This window comes from Anguilla anguilla, chromosome 2 (assembly GCF_013347855.1).
Source record: "Anguilla anguilla isolate fAngAng1 chromosome 2, fAngAng1.pri, whole genome shotgun sequence".
NCBI lineage: Eukaryota > Metazoa > Chordata > Actinopteri > Anguilliformes > Anguillidae > Anguilla > Anguilla anguilla.
The window spans coordinates 39,443,024-39,461,330 of record NC_049202.1 but is presented as its reverse complement, the minus strand read 5'-3'; the positions used below and the strand labels follow the sequence as shown (position 1 = coordinate 39,461,330).

Sequence of the window (18,307 nt, the reverse complement as noted above, 5' to 3'; positions counted from 1 at the left end):
TGGGTCATTTTCGTTGCAGTTCAATTGGATTGTTGTCCAAATAACCAAAGTGTTTACATTGAATTGAAATACTTTGTCCACTGTGGCAGTGCAAATCCCTAAGTACATAAAAGGTAAAACTTGCACTCAAAAATAAAATAATTAAGATCTCATTAATGTAGTACCGTACATGTAACATGTTTACACTATTTCAGCAGGGCAATTAACAATACTGAAAATATAGAATGAGACGAATTAAACAAAATTGTAGCAATGGACAAATAAAAAAATATATTTGTATGTTAAATATTGTATGATATGTATAAGCTATATGATATTGCATGTGACTGTGATTTCTGATAAAGGTGCGCTGTAAATAATTTAATTGTGTCCGTAAACGTGCGTATGGAATTTTTTCTGGCTTTCCATCCACCGCTGTGGGTGAGTTGAGATCATCAGTAAAGTCAGAGGGGAGGGGTATAGAAGGGGAGGGTTGATAAGGAGTGGAGACAGAGGACGCTAGGCAAACCGAGATCGTGAACACAAGCGGAAAGAGTCCTGTCATTTGGTCAAGGAACCAAACGTGTGTTTTGCCGTGACACGCGGAGTCAGACAGGAATGTGAAATAAGGTAATCTGTACGGACGTTCCAAAGGTTCAATTGCTTCCCTCCGTTGGACTGGATGCCCTTTATCTTTTTGCCCAGCATCCGTCCTTCCTTGACACAGGAGTCCAGCGAGTTTTTGTATGGCGTAACAAGGGAGGGGTTTCGCCGTCTATGGTTACAGTGGGCTTCGTGCCGCCTCTGAATGGAATCGAGCTGTGTCCAGTCAGCAATGGCTATGGGTCTATCATCGAAAAAAGCATCCTCTCGAAGCGTTGCCGTGGAGCGCAAAAATCTCATCACAGTTTGCAGGTAATGCATAAGCTATCATTGCAGGGGTAATTGAACGTGGCTGTGCTAGTTGTTCTCAGATGGTTAGATTAAATTGGCTACCTACTGGAATTGCTCAAAATTGAGTTGAATAAATTGAGTTGTTTCATTTGATATTGTCCTGGGTTTGTCAGTGGTTTGTTTTGGCCATAAAAGAACCTTCCAATGTATCAGTGGCTCGATTAGCTAGTTAGCTTACCTTAGGAGGTGTAGGCCTGCTGCGGTTTCAAAATTGTCGAGAAGACAAAGCAATCTGTTCATATTAGCTAGTGAGTCATATCGTTATAAATTGCCCTCAGTGCAAATACAAATATTGTTAATATTTTACACATCTACAAACTATATTTATATGAATAATAAAGGCAATTGGGATTGATAATGGTGACATTTTGCTGGGCAGCTCTCCCTGAATATAAGCAGAAGACTCAACCCTATAGTTTAATTCTTGTAGAGGGTGATGCATTTCGCCGCACGAATCATTTGATTTTTAGAAGATAACATTGTGTGCTGTTGCGTTTTTTTGGAAGGGTGTTCAAAAGGATGCAGTAAATCCACCATGATCGTCGCCATAGAATGTGTCACGGGCCTAGCTGAGGGGGCCGCCGTAGCCTATATGTTATTTTTTTCCAACAGGAATGTCAGGGGTGGTATCGTTGCTATGACGACAACCTTCTCGGGACAAGGACGTAGCTTTCTAGCCCGAAGGACCACTGTCAGCAGAACATCAGCCATATCAAACGCCACAGTGAAGAAACATAATGTACTCGTTGCGAAAATTAAGCTGTGGGGCTTCGGATTGAAGTATTCCAAAGTCTGTGGTTGCGACCTTTATCATCACTTATGGCGGCCTGAGTTGATACAATGTTGCCTACAATGCCCTGCGCCCGGTTGATGGTTAGCTAAATATAGAATGGTCTGAAGGACCGAAATAGATCAAACTGCTAAGCTATGGGAATCATAATAATAATAATGTCTTCTAGATTCTGAACAACACTCTCCTGCCTTTTTTGGTTGCAGATAGATCCTGCTTCTCAAAGACCAGCAGTGGATTCTGTATGACTTGTAAATACTAGACCGTGGCAGTCAGAGAGTGTCATTGGCTATCTTGGACAGTGGGGCGATTGTCTTGTTGTCATGGGAACACTGTGGCATGGCTGAAGGAGACATTGTTGCTCACAAGACAATTGATGGTGAAATAAAAGGCAGTGTGCCCAAACTGTTAAAATAAGCGTATTAGATTAGAGCTTTATTTGTCTTCAACAGGAGATTCATTTTCACATTCTGCCAGAAACAGGCTAGATAGACACATACATCTATATGTGCATAGCCAACACACATTGACATAATGCAAAGCCTATACATCAGCTAATAATATTATGTCAGGTGCCATGTTTTATACAGAAGTTCCTTAAGTGAGCAGTTCTGCTATAGCACCATTCACACTGCTTCAGTAACTAGGTGTTATCAAGATAGAGTATATTGATAGAGCAAGGCCACTCTTCCTCATACACACAGCACCATCTAAATATGTCATTCTCTCTACCTGTCAGAGAATTCACAAAACAAAGACCAGCGAAGCGTTATGTCATGAGGAGTCATGAATGGAATTTACAGTGTGTCAGCACTGTGCTCATCCAATCACTGATGAGAAAAGGCTTTGAGAAATTTGATTCCGGTACATCAGTCCTGCTCACCACTCGTATCAGCATATCCAAGCCTGCCGGAGTAAGATGACAGGAACTACATAATTTAGAATTGATCACATGGTTTTACATCCCAGTGCATGAAAAGCTGCTGTGGATTGTTCTCTGTCATGTTGCTTGACTTCTTTTTGTAATGGAAGTGCATGGCTAAGATGTACTCTTTGACTTTTATCTCAAATGTCATTTCAGCGCTGATATTAAATTACATTCATTTAGCTGATGTTCTTATATCGAGCTTCGTACAGTGTACTGTAAGAGAACATTGCAGCAGGAACTGATGGCAAAAGACCTCTGTCACTGAGATGAGATCTGTGCAGTGTCAGACCTAGAGCCAATTCCTGGATGAGGGCGTAATGCGATTCTACACCGGAATTCTGTGGTATGCCGGTAATGTTCATCATAACACTTTGGCCCACGTTAGTTCTCGTGTCTCCTCGATGACATCACTGCTGTCTGGCTAATGGTGTACCCTGCGGTGATGGCTTGATTGCTTTGCTGATGGTGATGTCACCTCGGGACACCCCCTCCATGTTGATACCCTCATCCGCGGTAATGGTAGGCCCTTTAGCCTCATTCGCCGTGTGGTGTGTGTCGCGGGCAGGTTCTCTGTGAAGACGCTGCTGGAGAAGTACACGGCGGAGCCCATCGACGACTCCTCCGAGGAGTTCATCAATTTCGCTGCCATTCTGGAGCACATCCTCAGCCACCGCTTCAAGGGGAGCTCTGCAGGTAAAGGGCATCCACGCGGGGGGCTGTCTGTGTTTGGAGACTAGGGAAAAGGGCTGGCATTTTCCCTCCAATCGGGCCGTAGAGACTAAAGTGGCTGCATTGTGCGGTGACGCGGAAGGGAATGGAGTCAATTCAGGGGAAGCAAGCGGCTCAAAAAGAAGGGAATATTCTCCTATCTTTATCATAATGGATTCATGTTGCCCCACCATGCATGTAGGAATGGATTAATATGATGATATATGACGATCTATTAGTGACATAAACAGACCATTTTGGCAATCCAGTCTGATCACATTGAATTTATCACACAGGGACAAACCACTTTTTGAACACAGAAACACAGATTAAGCCTACTCCTAGACTAAATTCAATTCTCTATTCAAAATTTAGTCCTGGTCTGAGCTTAATCTGTGACTGTGAAACCAGCCCTTAAGGGTTGTGTTTAAACTGAGACATGGCAAGCTATTCCATTCATTAATTCATAAAACGTTTTCTTGTGTTGAGGGTAGAATGAGAATTATTTCAATTCATTCCTCATAAATTGCTGGCATTGCTTGTTAATAGCTCTGTGCTTATCGTACAGACTATTAACTCCGATAATATAATTCCCCCCATATGAAGCATCTTACTTTTGGTGATCCTGAATTTCATTTACCAAGGGTCTACCTGGTCGGTATATATTACTGTTAATATGTATGCAATATGAGTAGAGATATTAACAAATGATAATGCATGTAAGTTATGAATATAAAATTAAGAAAATTCAGTGACTAAAATCCACACTATATTATTAGCACCTTGTTCTTCACTGTATGGATTGGTGAATACCCCCAAACCTCTTGCTATGTGTAACTGCTTCATATTATCATCATATCACTCAATGTAAATGGCTCCATCGCCCCTCCCTGACACGCGCACACACACACACACGCTTGTACATGCACCATGCTGCTCTCTGTAGGAATGATGGGATGTTTGCCACCTTCTTATACTTCAGTTACATTAATGGATGCACTATCACCTCCGAATGAGAACTCTGTGGCTCCCCTGTTCCCCTCCTTATTAGAGCCTGACCGATATGGGATTTTTGAGTCCAATACCAATTTTCTAGGGGGAAAATTCACCAATTACTGATATGGCAGCCAATATAGTGAATTTTTGAGCTGGAATGAAAATAGACCTTTTCTATGTGGATTGTGCACAGATTTTGTACTGATATAACTATGCAAAGGTACAAATAACTTTATTAAAGAATATTTAACATTATTATATTATTATTATAATATTAACATTATTAACACTGTCAACCAATAGAAATGAACACTGAGAAAATAGTTCCAGGTCACATGAACCTTGCTGATGTTGTGGGCAGCGAGAAACACTAGATGGAGTGCTAGGAGCGCCCATGTGTCAGTGCTAAAAAATAAATAAAATTATCGGTCCTACATATCGGCCACACGTCGTCCTTGACTACCGATACAGATATGGTCCAAAAATGCAAATATCGGCCCGATATATTGGCCGTCCGATATATCGGTCGGGCTCTGCTCCTTATCCCTCCCTGTAGCAAGCTATAGTGAGGGCTCCCCCTGCTGGAGACAATGCCCTTTAAGCCCATCAGCAGCAGGTCCCGGCCTCTGATATATCACACCTTTTAGGAGGGTGGAGGGGGAGTCAGAGATTTCCTTAATGGCTTCCAGGAATGGATTCAGACAGCCTTCTCTTTCCTTTTTTCTGCCTGAGTGGTGATGTGTGATTGTGTGCTTTTGAATACTACTTAAATATAGCTACCAAAATAATTCTCCCAAGCGCACCTCCCAACTATCCTGATACAAGCATGCATGCACTAATCTCAGAATTCTATAGCATGTTTGTAATGTGGAGTGATTGAATGGCTTTAGTGTGCGTTTTTTTGTGTTGGTGTGTGTTTTTTACTTAACGTAACGTAATCGGCATCCCTTGGCTGTGTGCTCGGTGTCAGGTCCGGGCAGCTGGTTCAGCTACGATGGACAGCGCAGTTTCTGGGACTTCATCCGCCTGGCCTGCAGCAAGGTGCAGAACAACTGCATCGGCAGCATTGAGAACATGGAGAACATCAACACCTCACGGGCCAAGGCAAGAGCCGCCGCGGTCTGACGCCGGACACCGCTTTAGACGCGTCATATCTGTGCCACAGCATTTACCGTACAGCACATGCAGAGCGAGGCCAGTACACACATAGCTCCCAGCGCAGTCATGGTCTGTGTAACCCCCCCCCCCCCCCCACCTGTTTTGCCTGCAGCAGACATTTACCTGCAGTGACTGGTTAAGAGCAGAGGCTTCAAGTGAACAAAATATCCAGAGGACTATTGAGTTGGAGGAAGGAATTAGTAAAGTCCTGCAAATGGACCACTCCCTAAGTAGGACCAGCCAGGACATTTGTTTTGTTAGGAACTATGTGCACTGTCAGCAAGGGAGAGACTAATAGTAGTGGTTTAGTAAAGACAGGAGAAAACTAAGCCATTTTACTGGGCATGATGTTTGTAAAGTCAGTAAGTTTATCAGGTTGAGGTTGAGTGACTGTCTCTGTGTCGCAGGGTCGAGCCTGGATTCGAGTGGCCCTGATGGAGAAGCGGCTGTCGGAGTACATAGCCACAGCCCTCAGAGACACGCGGACAACTAGGTCAGCACTGCACGGTACAGCAAAGCAGAACACAGTGCCGCAGAGCACAGCATTCCGCTACAGCACAGCACAGGGACAGCCTGTATGGGAACACTGAGCCAGCAAAATAACACTGCCCACGTCAGCAAAGACGCTGCATAACAATGAATGACAAACAGCACTTTACTCCTGGTGGGCTGTTTGGGGCTGCACTTGTTTCACTTTATGGCTTGAGCTAACTGCTTCCTGTGCGGCTGATTGTTTTAAGCCAGAGCTCTCTCGCTATCTACCGTGTTCATTCTGATTAGCTGGGGTTTGTCAATTATTACTGATGCCATCAGCTTAAGCAGTTCAGCTCCTGTTTTTTCAAGCCACTGGAATATGCAGTGTAACACGCACTGAACTACGTCACATGGCTGAGCAGTAGAATGTACCAAACAACTGGCCAGTAACAGAAGTACACTGCAGAGAGAAATACGCTGTACTGTAGAGCTCAACAGACAACACTTCAGTTTGATATTTAACCGTGAGCTTCTATAGTGTGTGAATAGTTACGGTTTGAATGGTTATCTCTGTGATGCAGGAGGTGCTATGATGATGGTGCCATTATGCTACGGGAAGAGGCCACTGTGCTGACAGGCATGCTCATCGGACTTGGTGCCATAGACTTCAGGTGACCTTGCGCCCAATGCATCTTTACTCTGTCTGTGTGGAAGGAAATACGGAGCCTTGTTTCCAGTGTCTGTAACTGCTTCATTGCAAACTGCCCTGGAGTCAAACACGTGAGCCCTTAGACGTGGTGAATCATCAGTATGGAAATGTCCTTTAGCTTCTTTGTTGGGCTCCTTTATCAAAAAGCCACTTCTGTGTTGATCCAAGGAAATGGACTCTTATTCAAATTGAATTACCCTTAACAGTTGTAAATCACCTTTAGACTTGTTGGAAGAGCTGGCGGTTTCAATAATATGATCTGTATTGAAGCTGCTATATGAATTAATTGTGCATTGAACATTATTTGGTAGCTTAAAAGGCTCCTGGTGAAAGCAGTAAGGCCAGCCATAATTCATAAAAGCGAGTATTCAGTTTGCATTCCTTTGTGCTGTGGCTAATGTGTTCTGGCCAATGTTGAAGCTCTTGAGGTGTTAAGAAGGTCTGTGGATGGAATATCAGCATGGAATAGGCAGAATGTGGGGATAACAGTTTTCGGTGCAAAATGCAAAGAATTTGATCTCTTATTACTGCTTTAAAACCTTTGTTTGCCCATTGCTTGTTTTCATTAGGTTGTAACTAATCACTGTGAATATACCACCATCATCATCAGTCTTTAAGTAGTGGTGTAAAACTCTGAAGCGGTGACCTAAATAAACAGAGACTGTGTCACATGTTAATTAATGGATTCTGGTTGTACCAACTACACAAAATATTAATAATTTCTCTCCCAGTTTCTGTCTGAAGGGTGAGGTGTTGGATGGAAAGTCTGTGGCGGTAATCGACTACACGCCCTACCTGAAGTTCACTCAGAGGTAAGGGCAGAGGCGAGATGGGCTCCACAGGAATATGTAACATGGTCCCTTTGATAGTGTGTGTCATGATCCCTTTGATAGTGTGTCTCATGGTCCCTTTGATAGTGTGTGTCATGGTCCCTTTGATAGTGTGTGTCATGGTCCCTTTGATAGTGTGTGTCATGGTCCCTTTGATAGTGTGTGTCATGGTCCCTTTGATAGTGTGTGTCATGGTCCCTTTGATAGTGTGTGTCATGGTCCCTTTGATAGTGTATGTCATGGTCCCTTTGATAGTGTGTGTCATGGTCCCTTTGATAGTGTGTGTCATGGTCCCTTTGATAGTGTGTGTCATGGTCCCTTTGATAGTGTGCGTCATGGTCTCTTTGATAGTGTGTGTCATGGTCCCTTTGATAGTGTGTGTCATGGTCCCTTTGATAGTGTGCGTCATGGTCCCTTTAGCCGCGTTTCCACCGCAGGAACTATACCCCGGAACTAGGAACCTTTTGAGGAACTCAGTGCGTTTCCACCGCAGGAACTAGGGTCTAAATTTAGTTCTGGGGGCTTTGTTTTACCCCCCAAAACGTTCCTGCTCGGAGGGTAGTACTTTCCGAAAGTACAGGAACCTTTTGGGTGGAGCTTGCAGCGCTGAACATTTCTGATTGGTCGAGTACTCGCAGCGTTTGAGTTGTATTTATTTTCCGCCATTACCCGCCATGTTTGAAAATATGCAGCGGCAAACCAATTTATTTTCATAATAACTTCAAATCAAACTTGTATGTTATGCGGCGCAGTAGCCTAGTTTTGGTTATAGCCTGCCAACGTCTTGGAATTATAACGTGTGCTCTTCTGTTCTTTTCTTGCTTTAGTATTCGTTTTATAAAATGCTAAGCATTCGTGCTGGGACAGCATATTACGTAGGCTACCAAAACATTCAAACGGATTAATTCGGTTGCTGAATATTTTCTTCCGGATTTTCTTTGTTAGCCCGTTGTAATTGACTCAAAACGTTTGATACAGTTATGTGAGGTATGCGGTAGTTCTGCATAATTAACATTGGTGATACAGTACAAGCAAACTGGAAATCACCTTCCGCACTTTTTATCCGGGTAAAATAACAGGTTAATTCTAGTAATCTTCCCTTTAGCTTTTTCAGACTGCCGTAATTTTACTCAATTTTACTGCCATTTTTCAATTCCACGAAAAGACTATGGACTAATTTATGGTGCATGGTTCGCATCTGGAGGGCACACTTCGCTGCTCGGCTAGCAGTAACTTCGAAGGAAAGCAAACGGTGGCTGTACCACTACTAATTTACATTTTCACGCAAGTCTGAGTTTTCGTTCTATTCTTGTCATTTTGCCATTAGCCTATATGGAATTGACGACGAGAAAGTAATCAAACAGCAAATTGTTTACAACGTGTGCATGTTTTCTGCTGTTGTTGCCAGTTATACATATAAATGTGAATGCATTCTGTCGCTTCGGATTTCAAGACATGAAAGCGAATGTTCGCATAAAAACATAATGAATGTGTTTGAGAGGATATATGAAAATCAATAAATACAAAAGTAACCATATATAGTCATTGTTGGTAACTCGTTGTATATAAGTGGAATAAACCCCTCCGGGCTGTCCCGGTTATTAGAAAATAATGTAGGCTACTTCGGTGGTAGAATGGAGTTACAGAAGAAATCATATGACAGATGGACCGACGACAACGTCGCTTTTTCAAACGTCAGTGGGCTAATTTGCCTAATCTTCACGGTACTTTAGACCCCGGTGGAAACGCAGACAACCATTGGCTGAAGGAACCTTTTAGTTCCTGGTAAAGTAGTTCCTGGGACTGAAAGTTCCGGGTAATTTTGGTGGAAACGCGGCTTTTGATAGTGTGTCTCATGGTCCCTTTGATAGTGTGTCTCATGGTCCCTTTGATAGTGTGTCTCATGGTCCCTTTGATAGTGTGTGTCATGGTCCCTTTGATAGTGTGTCTCATGGTCCCTTTGATAGTGTGTCTCATGGTCCCTTTGATAGTGTGTCTCATGGTCCCTTTGATAGTGTGTGTCTTGGTCCCTTTGATAGTGTGTGTCTTGGTCCCTTTGATAGTGTGTGTCTTGGTCCCTTTGATAGTGTGTGTCATGGTCCCTTTGATAGTGTGCGTCATGGTCCCTTTGATAGTGTGCGTCATGGTCCCTTTGATAGTGTGCGTCATGCTCCCTTTGATAGTGTGCGTCATGGTCCCTTTGATAGTGTGCGTCATGGTCCCTTTGATAGTGTGTCTCATGGTCCCTTTGATAGTGTGTCTTATGGTCCCTTTGATAGTGTGTGTCATGGTCCCTTTGATAGTGTGTGTCATGGTCCCTTTGATAGTGTGTGTCATGGTCCCTTTGATAGTGTGTCTCATGGTCCCTTTGATAGTGTGTGTCATGGTCCCTTTGATAGTGTGTGTCTTGGTCCCTTTGATAGTGTGTCTCATGGTCCCTTTGATAGTGTGTGTCATGGTCCCTTTGATAGTGTGTGTCTTGGTCCCTTTGATAGTGTGTGTCTTGGTCCCTTTGATAGTGTGTGTCTTGGTCCCTTTGATAGTGTGTGTCTTGGTCCCTTTGATAGTGTGTGTCATGGTCCCTTTGATAGTGTGTGTCTTGGTCCCTTTGATAGTGTGTGTCTTGGTCCCTTTGATAGTGTATGTATTCGTCAGCTCATGTTTAATGTGCTTTGTGGAATATATAAAGTCTTCAGTATTTGTGTATTTTTGTGACGTATCTACAAGCTGCTGTGTTTTATTTACTTAAGCATGATGAGTGCCTTTTAGGATGTCTAAGCGTGTGTTCGTTTGTGCACGCGTGCGTGTCTGCGCAGCTACGACTACCTGAGCGATGACGAGGATCGGTGCAGCGTGGACAGCAGCACCAGCGACGACAGCGTCCCTGAGCACCCCTACATCCCGCTGGTCACCGACGAGGAGAGCTGGAGCAACAAGTGCCGCAAGATGGAGCAGAGGTTCAAGATCGTCTATGCCCAGAAGGTGAACTGTCACCAGGGTCTCGGTTACATTTAATTGTAATGCCGTTATGCCCTTATCATTTAAAAACATTTTTACAGTGGGATGCTTCCTGTAGGCTGTTCCCTGTTGAATGTCAGAGCCATTAGCAAAAATACGTCTGTAAAAATGAATGAATAAATAAAACATTTAAAGTTAATGTGCCCTGTGAGGTGCCCTCCTGTGCTGTGCTCAATGGCTGTGCCCCCTGTGCCTGGCTACGCTCCCCTTCCCCGCAGGGCTACCTGGAGGAGCTGGTGCGCCTGCGGGAGTCCCAGCTGAAGAACCTGGAGACGGAGAACAAGCGGCTGACCCTGCGGCTGGAGGAGCTGCGGCAGCAGAGCGAGCAGGAGAAGAAGGAGCTGGAGGGCATCGTGCTGGAGCTGCAGGAGCAGCTGTGAGCGGGGGACACGGGGGGACAGAGGGGCACAGGGGGACATGGGGGGACATGGGGTCCGGGGGTGCATGTGGGGACACGGGGGGACAGAGGGGCATGGGACAGAGGGTCATGGGGGGGACGGGGGGCAGAGGGTCATGGGGGGACGGGGGGGACAGGCAGACAGAGGGACATGGGGGGACAGACGGATGGATGGACAGAGACTGGTTCAAAGTCCAGTTCAGACACGTACTGCCAAGTTGCAGAGATGCAGGTGCACTTGTTGATACTCGCTCTATCTGACACACACAACTGAAATCAGAACACTTTAGAAGGTGGGAAACCTTCTAAAGGTGGGATAGTGATATACAGTTAGGCTTATTAAATATCCAGCTGATTATATTGCAGTTTTTAAAAAACGTATTCTCTTCTTCAGGTTTCTCACACACACACACTGACACACACACACTTTTGCACACTGACACATGCACATGCGCACACACAGTGCAGGTAGTGAGATATTTTGGTGCTGTTATTTACTGTCTGTCCAGGACGAACCTGATCCCCTGCGATTCTAACCACCTGGCTAAGGATCTGTCCATCCCGTTGGTCAACCAGTGGCCCTCACTCCAGACCTTCAACAACCAGGAGGATGTCAAGCTCTTCCGCAGGTGTGCTTCCCATCAGTCGCCACATGGATTTTACAATATTTAGATGTCATTTTTATAATTAATACGGTAGTGTCGGTGCATCTGTCAGGAAAATTTAAAGATACAAATATAGAGAAGGTGCCTAGTCCATGGAAATGAGCATGAAGCAATAAGGCTTTAGGATGGCACTCTTCTAGGAATATTTTGTTAAGTCAAGGTAAAAATAAACACTGACGTGTTTTGGAGCAAAGTTGCTTCATCAGAGTGCATGGACATTGTGTCAAACAGAATGAAAAGGGAAATTTAGGCCTTGTCACTTCAATCAGAAATTTTGTAGAAGAATCGTCATGAAACCAATGAATCTGTCCGTCTGTCTGTCTGTCTGTATGCGTGTGTCTGCAGGAGAAGCTTTCCTAGTGTGGAACAGCTCTCCACTGAGGTCAGTCTGGACTCTGAATCCCACAAGGAAGGGAAGCAGAATGGCGAAGCCTGGTGCACAACAGGTACTGCGCACGCACGGACACACTTAACAACACATTCACAGTAGATTTATAAAGGATAAATCTGTAAAAAGAGGGATAAAGAAATGGTTTCATCCTGGAGATAGAGTAGACCATGACGTCTCTGCTGTAGAAGGTGTCACAAAATATGTTTATTGATTGTTTATTGATGATTTATTTGCTTTGCTTCTTTTTGTTTTCTTAGTTTAAAAAAAAAAAATACTCTGCTTTGATTGTGTATTACTATTACTATATTTGTGTGTGTATGCATATATTAAATAATCTTATTTTTCACTTTGGTTTTTATTTTTATGCATGCCTGTCTTGTGTCCTGTGTATTTATTTCCACTCGCTTTTTCGCTCTATTGGGTATTGTTTTGTGTGTCATGATTATTTGAAAATAATAACAATATAATTTTTTTGTTTTGTTTAAGAGCTTTGCATTGATTTGGCTATACTTTGATATAAGTGCATGACATCATTGATGTACATGATGGACATGTAGAGCTGTCATTGTCATTTAGATTTTGATGTGTTGCTTTCAATGCTTCCTCTTCCCTAGGAAAAGACTACACCCCCTCCATGCTAGGCTTGTGTGGGTCTCTGGCCTCTCTACCCAGCTGCAAGTCCCTGGCCAGCCTCAAATCCAGCGAGTGCCTGGTAAACATCAGCACAGAGGCCAGTCCTGCCCTTTCTCCCAGCTAGGGGGCGCCATCCCCCCATCTTTGTACGAGGAGCCAGTGTGACGGCTCTGTGGTGCACGGCGCCCGCTCCTGACCGCAGTGTGGGCCTCTGTGCCTTCCTTGGCCTTGACCCTGCTAACCAACACCCACAACCATCTCTACTCCATCCCCCCTCCTCCCCCAGACAACCCCCCCCCCCCCTCCACAGACTATTTTGTTGCACTGCAAGTAAGGTGGAAGACAACCCCCACAGAGAAGAGAATGAAGGATGCAGCGTGTCTTTCCCTGAGGATTATGTTTGTGTCATTGTACGATGAGTCGACAACAGCTGGGTCGTCCACAGCTTCAGTCCTCCTTCAGCCCCGCCCCACTACTTCCCTCAGACTCTGTTGGATCTCTAGAATATATCTGTTGGAATTTTTCCATGTATAGAATGTCTTTGGCGCTATCATACCATTTCATTCCAGAACTACAGAACTCACAAAAAATGTATTTCTGCCCTTCTCTCCACTTATTTCGGTGTCCAGTTCTATACCTGATATATCTATCTATTTATGTCTGTCTCTGTCTTCTCAGCCTATCTATAATATCTCTCTATCTGTCCATGGTAGGTAAAAAAAAAAAAAAAAAAAAAAGAGCCGGGACTGACAACTATCAGGATTTTCCTCTTAAAAACTGAAAGAGCAGGCTACTTTTGGCCTCTGACTCTCCGCCTGGGTTAGTGTCTTCGGTGTATTTGAGTAGTAGCTAACAAAATGGCTGCCAGATGTGTGACCTGTGTGATCTGTGAATGCATATGATTGTTGCGATGTGTGTTGATTTTTTTCAAGCATGGAACCTCTCTGCCCATTATTAAAGATAAAATTCCCATAGGAAGTGGGGTTGGCATTCATTGCCCTGACTAAAATGTCTGTATGGATGAACATGTGGATGTATGTGTGCAATTACTGAAATTTTTCTGCTTTATTTTTCACGATTATTGTTAATGGTTTAATTTATAAAATTGTTCACTGGTCTGCATTTTGGTTTGTTTGTTTTTAATTACATATATTTTAATGGCTATGCTGGCTGTCACCTTACATTGCAATAAAACTGCCTTTTTGTCATGTCCTTATATGGCACCTCTTCATTGAATGGTTTGCATGGCTCTGTTCTGTGCAGGCTTTTGTGGTGGTACTGTTTGTGTGTATTTGATGGGTGCTGGCCCTTCGTAGATGTAATGATTACTACTAATCCCTGGCTGAACTACAGCAAAATGTTAGCAGTAATGGCAGGATGTAGAACAGATTTGACCGAAGGACATTTGACTAAAGGAACACTATGTCTTATGACCAACTGAAGCATAGATAGGCCAGTATGACAGCATACGGTTTATGGAGCACCCGTGGTTCTTTTGTCAGATGTTAAGTGAGAGGGAAGGTGCTTGACATGATAGTATATCAATCAGCTTTATGCGTGAACTTGGAAACCATTAGAAGTGTGCTGGCTACTCTAGTTCATTTCAAGCTCAAATTATTGTAGATGTACATAATGAATGGTAAGGTAAACTGAATTTTTTTTTTTTTTTGAGGAATCTTGTAAAAACCCTAAATCATTTTGAAAATGTCTTGTCAGTCCTCAAAGATGTCTGTGAACGGTGTAATCCATAAATTAATATTATTACTATGTTGAAGCAAATCTTCCATAGAAAGCAGCATCACCATGATTACAATTGTTTTAAATTCAATGGAACCGTTCATAAATGTAAAAGAAACTTACAAATGGTAAGCTTCCAGCTGATGACTGTGTTGTATTTGCAACTCAATGATTTTGTGTTGCTAATACCCTTGGATGAAATACAAGTGGAATAATTTTGATTCCGGGAACGCTCAATGCTCTGGTCAAATATCTTTCTCCTCCTCCACTGAACGAGTGGTTTGTGTTGTAGCAAGTAGTGATGGCATTCATAATACATGAGCTACGGATATATTCATAAATTAGATAAATAGACAGAATAAAGCAGCAGTGTTTGCTTTGTATTAAGCATCAAAACAACAAATATTTGCATTCATTTTACAGCATATTGTGATACATGTGACTGAACTGCAATACCCATATTAACATATATTAGTATCTCAATTCATTGTGTGTCAACTGAAACAAGCACACATTAGAGTTTAAGTTTGAATATTTTAATATGGATGTATTCAATTGTATCAATTTTATACAGCGTACCCAACACTGGACATAAGAGGGAGACACCAGGATTAAATGGACACTTTGGGTGTGGTGGCATTCTTTTTGTCTTTTTTTGGACGACAGAAGAAAGCCAGTGGTGAGAAGGGTGCTGCTTAACACAGGGACAGAGCCAGGTTTATTTTCAGAGATACACAAACAACTGCTTGAGACAGCTTTGAGGTAGACTCTACCCCCCACCCCCAGTGCACAGTCTCAGTGTAGGCACAATCCTAATTAGTCCCTGTGAGAAAATGGGCTAGTGCAGGCAACGTTAGCCCTCGGCCTGCATTAAAGTGACAAGGCTGTGCTGGGTTCAGTAAAGACCAGAGAGCTCTCTCCATGTTCTCAAGTGTCACACAGAGTTAGGTCACGCCCCACTGGTCTGTTTTCCTCTGTCTGATGTGCCAACAGTGTTTCTGATGACTGAATTCCCAGCATGTACTGCATTTCTGCTCACTGTTTTCTTATCAGAAGAATTTAGGCTTTGTTTTATTTATATAACCTGCCTCAATGCCTGTATCTGGTTATATGCCTGCAAATGTCTCAGTAAATGTGTGACAAGCCTGAGCCAGGAAGCTCTCTGTCTCCTGTGTCACATCTGAGGACTGCTCGACTCTTCCTGTTTGCCTCTTGCTCCTCTGTCTCTAAGGAGGCCATGTCGTGCAATGCTGTTCGCTCTGGAGCTGTGAGTGAAAACAGTGAGGTTCAATAGAGAGAAAGAAACTGCAGATGGCGGCGCATTACTCCCATTCATCTGTATATAACTGCTTGATGGACATTTTGTCAATGAAAAGAATTGGTTATAACACATGCTTTAGGTGTACACTGAAAAAAAGAACATGCAAATTGGGTTCGCGATGGGCAGCTACGATGTGCCCTCATGTGGCATCTCCTGGTAGTGCATGACTAAAGAACCATAATAATGGATGTTGAAGTAACACTTGAACCTCAAGCTGGTGCGGTGTCTCCACATGGCTTTGAATAATCTAGTTGCTCAAAACTTAATTAAATGTTGCTGAAGTAAAAAATTGTCATAAAGGCAAGGTAGTCTGTCTGCTGGAGTCCCGCCATAGGACAAAGAGGAAGGTTCACAGAAATTACCTCTTGGTAGCAAAAACATGGTGGGAAACAGCTCTGTGGCAATAACACTTGGTGACAAAGCATTCACCACATTTACACCAGATGGAAATCTCTGTGCTGATAGCCCTTGGTGGCAACCAAAGCATCTCAGCTGCATACAGTGTGGCTGTAGTACAAATAAAAAACAGGTACAGTATGCATCAGGTGTTACAGTGCCTCTCAATCACAAGCCACCTCTCCAGGTTCACATCACACCCCTTCAAACCTTGTGTACACTAATGTCAGCCTTCAAGTCACAGGCAGCCACTGGAGCTGCCAGCCAGCCTTAAGAAGGCGGGCTTAACATTGGTTAATGTTTCTGTTCTCCCACAACTGGCCCTTGCTCTCCTTGAGACAGGGATAACACTTAATAATGCTGTCATTCTGTTGATGCTCTCCTCTGGCTACAGCAGTCATTTTCCAATGATGTCTGCTTATATGACTGGGGTAGACAGCAGTGGGTTGGTTATATCTACTTCATGGTATTCTTGTTCTAGCCCAGCTCATCTCTCTATCTCCTGACTTGTGTATCATGATCTTACCACTATAAATGAAGAGATTCCAAATGAAATGTACATCATTGCCCTCTATTGTCCTCCAGTGTTTCCACATGAGCCTTACCTCAGAGCTAGCACGCTAATGATTCTGCTGAATGACTTCAATATCTAACCACACAATCCCCAGTCTGCCGGCCTCCACCCACCGCTTCACTCATTTAACATTGCACTGGCACAGATACAAAATGTCAGACTGCTCCTCTGTGTGCTATTCTCTTCCCTGTTCCTATTACCTATTAACAAGGACCTTGGTGGTGCAACTAGCTAAATGCTAGTCATTAGCACTGTCACATGGCTCACTTCAGAACTGAATCATGACTCTGCTCGTGCCGACTGTAGATAGACAACCCACAGGGTGACTTGTGATTAGCTACAGAGTCACCCAGGGAGGCACGGTTTCAGTTGGTTGGGTCTCCCCTCCTCATTGCTCATGAGTGACATTTCTAGCTAACTTGGCACTAGTGGCATGCATGCACAAGCTATGCAGGAAGTGTAGTCTTCTGATATAATGACAGCATAACATGACTAATGGACTGCACAGTGAAAACACTTAAGGACATCCCAATTATTGTATTTTATTAGGTCGTAAAATCATACACCAAGAAAGCTGCGCTTTGTAATGCTGATTTAAAAACACTTCACCAGGGTGTTGTTTACTCATAGAACATCATATATGTCCTCTAAACCGCTTAGTGATAAAGAGGCCTGAGGTATTCTTGGGATGGGTGTCGCATGTTTGCATGTTTATGAGATGGTAGTGCTGCCAATGCAGTCCAGAAGGTTACTTGAAGTTGGACAAAGTGAATGGCACATCATAAATCTAAAGTAAAACAGAATGCTTTATTATGCTGCTGGATTCCAGTAGAGCATATGTGATGTCATATAATGATTAATATATATGTATCTGTAAAACACTCATGCCATATCCACCAGGAAGGCTTTGGATCACCAGTGTTAGGACCATAATAACTGAATATTAACTCATACCTGTGGACCACAGGAACACGGAAATGAATGTAATATAATTACAATGGTCCAAATCAAACCACTTCTCATGTTAGTAAACCTCACAGCAAGTCAATCATAGATTTAAAAATGTTTTAAGATTGTGGAAACTTTGTAAAATGTTATGTTGTCAAGACTTTAAACTCATCCTCTGGTTTTCCTGTGATGTGTGGAAAAGTCTTGACCCATTTACTGTGTGGCCGGAAAGATGTGGTTTGGGGTTGGCAGAAAAAGAAACATTGTAAGAAGTTGCAATAACATTTTATGCTAGCTGGGCTATCCTGTAACCCAACTCTGACTTCAACCAGTGTGCATATGGTGACTTGCAGAGCATAATGGGATATCCACTTGTTTTCCTTGTGCTGTGAAATAGGCCTGTTCTCATGAGCCAGTTGTGGGCATTACTAGGAAGCTTGACTCCCTTGGTGATATTACTCATTCATTCCCATCCCTGGTGGGGGGAGCCATGTGAAAGCCTGTTATCTGTTAGCTTCTCCCACACCACCAAAGGCACTCCCTGCACGGAAAACCCCAGCCCAGTTATCTTCCACACCACACGCTGTCACACACCGCCTGGCATTCATGCAGACCTGCCCAGTGCTACTACAATCACTTGCCTGAGGAGATACAATGCATCATCCACCCAGCCAACACCCCCCCAACCAGACAGTCATGAA

The 18,307-nt window shown here is 43.4% G+C and overlaps 1 protein-coding gene across 1 annotated transcript; it reads left to right on the top strand.

Moving 5' to 3' along the window:
• Positions 1-462: 462 nt before the first annotated feature.
• Positions 463-13,846, top strand: LOC118221326 (RUN domain-containing protein 3A-like). The gene is made up of 11 exons (XM_035406295.1): positions 463-894; positions 3,217-3,344; positions 5,326-5,459; positions 5,921-6,006; positions 6,569-6,658; positions 7,428-7,508; positions 10,343-10,508; positions 10,763-10,920; positions 11,451-11,570; positions 11,952-12,052; positions 12,612-13,846. The coding sequence occupies exons 1-11, from the start codon at positions 788-790 to the stop codon at positions 12,752-12,754; spliced, it is 1,314 nt and encodes a 437-aa protein (XP_035262186.1). The 5' UTR covers positions 463-787; the 3' UTR covers positions 12,755-13,846.
• Positions 13,847-18,307: the final 4,461 nt, after the last annotated feature.